The sequence below is a fragment of the Plectropomus leopardus genome, chromosome 14, assembly GCF_008729295.1.
Source record: "Plectropomus leopardus isolate mb chromosome 14, YSFRI_Pleo_2.0, whole genome shotgun sequence".
NCBI classification, from domain to species: Eukaryota; Metazoa; Chordata; class Actinopteri; order Perciformes; family Serranidae; genus Plectropomus; species Plectropomus leopardus.
The window spans coordinates 29,491,035-29,497,034 of NC_056476.1; the positions used below are offsets into that span (position 1 = coordinate 29,491,035).

Consider the following 6,000-nt stretch of genomic DNA (forward strand, 5'->3'; position numbering starts at 1 on the left):
CATGATAGTGGATTAATACGGAAACATGTGTTTATACTATCAATGTCAATTTTTCAAAATTTATAATAGCTATTATCATGGTGGTTGTTTTTATTTTAAATCATCATTTAAAAGATTTAACCTGTCAGCTAGACTCAGTTCTGATTGGATTTACTCTTCAGAGATTGTACTTCACTTTAAATAGATAAGCTGATGTTTCCTGTCAGTCAGGGAGCAGTTTTTATTTTTTAGTGAGTGCAAAAGGGCAGTACAAAAGTAATAACAAAAACAAGGTAATGATAGGCAATGCATACATGGGGGGTAGGTGAAGACAGGACAGAAATTTAGACAGGACAGGACAAGACAGGACAAAGAAAAAACAACAACAAACATACCAAAAATAATCAGGCATGATGGTATTACTGTTGTTGATATGTGAGATATAGATATAGATAAATGTTTAAAAAGTAACTAAAAGGATGAAGTGTTGTGATATATTGCAAATAGGGTTTCGTATTAACGAGTAGGCTTAGGTGGTTTGTAATATTTAACACGTGGTTATACGGTATATGATGGTATAAGCGTGCACCACCGATTTGTAAGTCCACTGTTCCAACAATCACCAGCTCCGGTTTGGTCAGAATAAATCCTTAATTCACCAAGTTAGAGGAAAAAACATGCTGTTATTCTCTACAGTCTCTCTGCCTGCTGGCCACCAGCTGTTTACAGTCCTGTAACTTCTCCCTCCACCACTAGGTGTCACTGTGTCTTTCAGCTCAGCAGCCCTTTTGCATCAGTAAAGACCGGAGAAAGGCTCTGGTGGTGCATGCTGTGCACTACATACAATGTATGTGTGTACTGTATGTATGACGGTATTGAAAAACGTACCTGCAGGATTTCGAAATACCGTGATACCGCCCAGGCCCATTAACTATTTGGGGATATTTGAAAATTGGTAGCCACTCTTTCACCAATAAAAAATCTCTCTTGATAAACTAAATTATGACTTTATATAACTCTTAAAACAAATTTATTAGTAAGAGTAAAACACATATGTTACAGTCCTTTTACCAATATCCATATATTGCAATGCAAACTGCACTGTCATCATTAAACACCAAATCCAATGTAATACAACAATATTCATGCAAGTAAAGAAACTCATAGGCAACTGAGTAAAAAATGTGAGAGGAAAAAGCATTTTCTGTTATTTTACTTGTAACATACAGATGCTTTTTTGTTCAATGAACCTTTGTGTGTGTGGTGGGCTGTTTTAAAAATGTGTGACCAGTCTTGTGACAAACTTACAAGATAGTGTTAAATTGTTTCACTTCCAATTTCCTCTTCTCCAATTTCTTCTGCATGTTGCCGTAAGATAAACCGTCATTGCTCTGCCATAGATAGTGATTGCGGTGTCTAAATAAAATCAGTAGAATTTGATTCAGTGCGTAACACTACATCATTAACAGCCAAGCATGATTTTTACCTGCATTTTACTGGTTGTAAGTTTAGTACAATCAGTCTGTGCTGTGTGTTCTTCAGGCAGTAACTACAGTGAAAAGTGTGACGTGTTCAGTTGGGGCATCATCCTGTGGGAGGTCATCACACGCAAGAAGCCCTTTGATGAGATTGGCGGCTCGGCGTTCTGTATAATGTGGGCCGTCCACAGAGGTGAGAACACGTCCTGCATCAGCTCCAACTAGAATACTACTTGCTGTTGCGTTTTTTATGTCTCTGCACCAGCGATAGCCATGGCAACCATGAATGCATTATGTTTTCGGGCTTTCTGCTTGTCCTGTTCTTATGAACTTGATAGCTTAGAAATACCTTGCAGGTATATCCTCAAATTTGGCACAAACGTCCAGTTGGACTCAAGAATCTACTGATAAGAATTTGTTCGGCAAAGTTCAGTGGTTAAGGCCAGCGTGACCTTGTCACTCTCATTCTTCTGAAGTGATAACTTAAGAACACTTTGAGGGAATATTTTCAAATTTGGCACAAACATCCACTTGTTTCAAAGACACTTTAAGGGTACATCATGCAAGTTCCAACCACCCAGTCCAACTGAATGGGGGGCACAGTTTCACCCTTTAAATGTCAGTCAACTTCTGTCTCCATACAACTGCAATTTGCAGTCATCAGCCATAAATAAAGGCAACTCATAACTGACAGCAGAGCAAGTATACAGCTGGTCAAAATAAGGCTGCTATCTTATGATAATCACATGTGGCGTTTGATTATAGTTGACTTTATCGTGTACTTAGCTCAGTTTTAGCAACACCACAGTAGCAAGAAACCAGTCACATCACGCCATTTGAGAAGTTAATTGCAAACTGTAAGTCTACTTTAAAACAAAAGAGCTCAGAGCTTGTGGAAGCCTCACAGAGCTTCAGACTGAAGGTGGAATCAGAGTCATATCAGTTGTACAAGCAAGGTCCAAGTTGAGCAGACACAACCATCACACACAGTGATGGTGGGAGTCAGTCTTCTCTTTCTCCCAGTTTAGACCCAAGTTTTGTGATATCAGCTACACACCACAGACTCTTAAATGTGCAGTGATACTTATTTATACTTCAATTTATTAATACTTATTTGCATTGTTACATTTGTACTGTTTTTGGTCTTATTGTTTTATTTTATTGCATTTGTTGCTTCTACTGTTTTAGATTTTAGTGTTCTATTTCATTGCTGCTCAAGCAGGACCTCAGTACTTATTTTTGTTCCCTCTCATGTACCTCCATTTTTTGGAGTGACAATAAACCTTCTTGAATTTTGAATCTTGAACAAAACAGACCACATGTAGACATTGCGGTCTCCTGACTGCCTGTTTCCTGTGACGCAGGTACACGTCCTCCTCTGATTAAAGACCTCCCAGAGCCCATTGAGACCCTGATGACCCGCTGCTGGGACAAAGAGCCCAGCCAGAGACCATCCATGGAGGAGGTCAAGAACACTATGAGCAATCTCATGAAGGTATTGTCCCTACACATACTGTAACTCCCGCTAAAACCACTTTTTTTTTTTTACTTGTGCGTTCATGTGCATATTAGAGTCTAAGCTGGTCATGAGCTGTTGAGGTGTTGGACAGAAAGCAGAGCTCATTGTGGCAAGCTCAAGTTGAATGGGGGAATTTTCTCAAATTTGGCACAAATGTCAAATTAAACACAGGAATGAACAAGAATGTAGGTTAAGGTCACGGTGTTCTTGTCCGTCTTTGTCTTGTAAACATGATTTCTCAAGAACATGGGGAATTTCTTCAATTTTGGCACAAACGTCCACTTAGACTCAATGATGAAGTGATTATAATTAAATGGTCATTTGGCCATAACTCAAGTATTTGTACACTTATAATGTCAACATATATACACAAATATCGGATTGGACAAAATGATGAAATGATGACATTTTATATCCAAAAGGTCAAAGGTCAACTTCACTTTGACATTCTGCAGAAACACTTTTCTGGCCATTACTCAACATCATAACTCAGGTTCAGAAAAGGAGACTTTTGGCCAGATACTGACACTGATGTTGGGTCGGTGGTAATCAGGGCTCACTGTGACAAGCATGTCTTGAATGAGCCGGACAAATTGAAGCAGGATAATTCTGTTTTATCAAGCCAAACCCAGAGCCAATAAGATATGACTGAATAGAGGCCAGTTCAAAACTGACTTTGAAACTCAGAGCTGACAGGTGAAGTGTTGGGTCATATCAATCTAAAGCAAGAGAGCAGACAAAACTACAATGTTCGTAGCAGCATATGGTTAAGGTATGCAAAACTTTGCAAAAAGCTTTTAAATATGCCACCCCCTCTTCTTGGAATAACTCACAGAAGGACCTGAATTTGAGATGATTATTAGGGAATTTCAGTCACTTTAAAGGGATTGAGAATATAGCAGTCTTGTAATTGCTACTCTAATTCTCACTGAAATCAATAATTGCTCATATTAACGTATATGACTGTTCTTTGTTGCATTATAACTGGACGTTGTATTTGCTCTTTGTATCATGTGTTACTTGTATTAGTCTGCTTGTATTTATTGTTGTAACAATGTTAATGCTGCCCTCTTGGCCAGGTCGCTCTTGAAAAAAGAGATTTTAAATCTCACTCCGTCTTTTTTCTGGTTAAACAGGATACATACATATACTAAATATAAAACAGCAAACATCAGCAGAAGCACTGCCTGAAACAAAGCAACAATGATGCTTCAGCAGCATGTTGTAGATAAGCAGAAAATTTAGACTTTGACACAAGAGGAGATGAACTCAGCTTTAGGTCAGTCTGTTTTAGCACGGGTTTTTGAATCACCGACCTGGCTCTTAGTGAGTCAAGTCAAAGTGTAAATCTTTATTTCCACTGCACAATAAAACCCAGTAACACCCGCTAACATCTGGATTTTTGATGCAATGAGAATGCAAACAATCGGCATTCACCCTCGGGTCACATGACTGCAGTAGACACAGGTTTTTATTGCCTCTTGCTCAGATCAGCATTGATGGGTGAACAGGGTAATTTCAGCTGCTAAACCTGTGAGATGCAATGATGCTCCATCACTAAATTCCTGTCTCCTAAGCACCATTCAAACATTAATCCAAAGAGAAGAAACCACTGAAAAGTTGTCTGTGATGTCACGCGGACACACCAACAAAACAATCCCCACACAAAAGCTGACAGAAAGGCAGACTTCTGTTGTGTTTACTGGCAGTGGGAATGCAGTCGGTTGCTTATGTTTAAAAAAACTTGTGTGCACGTGCTAATTTTGGTGGGAAAGAGGTGTACTAAGCTCTTCTGAAAAGTGCTGCTTGCTGTGTTTGGATCTCCCAGTACTTTCCAGGCTCTGATGAACCACTCAAGCTCTCTCACCAGTCTTCGGGCAACAGAAGCGGCTCCTCATCAGCCACAAGCACAGGTCTGTATCAGCTCTGCAGCTTCTTATGCATCATTGTTTCTGTCATGTCTCATGAGTCTGTGTTTGCTGTGTGTAGGCTCGTACGCTGACTACACCATCAACAGTAACAGGAGTGACGACAACACAGAACACAGGAACTCTGTGGGCAGAGAGGAAACCCTGAAAAGCTTTGAGGCCAAATTTCCACTCCAGTTCAAACCCTCAAAGGTAATCCAACCACAAACACTGATAGTTCACCATCATACTGTGAGGGCTGTGTTCGGTCTAAACTAATTTTATGATGTCAACCTCGTGTCTTCCCCTCTCAGACAGCCACACTGCGGACAGGTCTGTCCAGGGTGTCCAGCGTAGACAGTCAACCGGGACGCTCCCAGAGCCCCACCCACTGCACCAGCCCAATAACCACCAACACCGGCCAATCAGAGCTGAGGATGACATTTAGTCCCACAGGTAGGGAGATTTTCATTTTTTTCTGTTTTCCTCTAAACTCTGTGTGGATGCTGCCACCACTGAATTACAATCCCAGCCTGACTGATAATACATGTGACAGAGCTGGGCTGTTTCTCCTCCTTCAGTCCTGCTTTAAGAGTTCATCAGGAGTGACAGCATCGTGATGACAACACACACTACGAGCTTTGAGTTATGTTGCACTGCCAATTCTGCACCACTAAGGGGCGTTACAGTGTAACCTAACAGTGTTTGTTTATCAGATTTGTGTGTGTGTGCTTACTGCTAAAAGAGCTCTTTTCAGTGACAATGACGTCTGTGTCTGTGTGTGTGTCTTCAGCTACCAATGGTTTAGACAGCTCCATTCCTATGGCCTACCTGAAACTGGATCACCAGTTACAAGTAAGTTGAAAATACATGTTTGTGTTCATTCGATAAGTCTTTTCTTACTGTTACTTTAACTTTCATTAAGAATAATAAAAATGATAATAATAATAACAATAATATGTGCATATTCACACTTGCCCATTNATGGTTTAGACAGCTCCATTCCTATGGCCTACCTGAAACTGGATCACCAGTTACAAGTAAGTTGAAAATACATGTTTGTGTTCATTCGATAAGTCTTTTCTTACTGTTACTTTAACTTTCATTAAGAATAATA

The 6,000-nt window shown here is 40.0% G+C and overlaps 1 protein-coding gene across 1 annotated transcript in view; it reads left to right on the top strand.

Annotated features, from left to right (window-relative positions):
* Positions 1–6,000, top strand: part of LOC121953646 (mitogen-activated protein kinase kinase kinase 7-like) — a 50,339-nt gene that overhangs the window by 7,137 nt on the left and 37,202 nt on the right. Inside the window, exons 7-12 of the mRNA XM_042500834.1 lie at positions 1,522–1,650; positions 2,822–2,952; positions 4,805–4,889; positions 4,966–5,096; positions 5,198–5,339; positions 5,677–5,738. Coding sequence (XP_042356768.1) covers positions 1,522–1,650; positions 2,822–2,952; positions 4,805–4,889; positions 4,966–5,096; positions 5,198–5,339; positions 5,677–5,738 — 680 coding nt within the window. The remainder of the gene's footprint in view (positions 1–1,521; positions 1,651–2,821; positions 2,953–4,804; positions 4,890–4,965; positions 5,097–5,197; positions 5,340–5,676; positions 5,739–6,000) is intronic.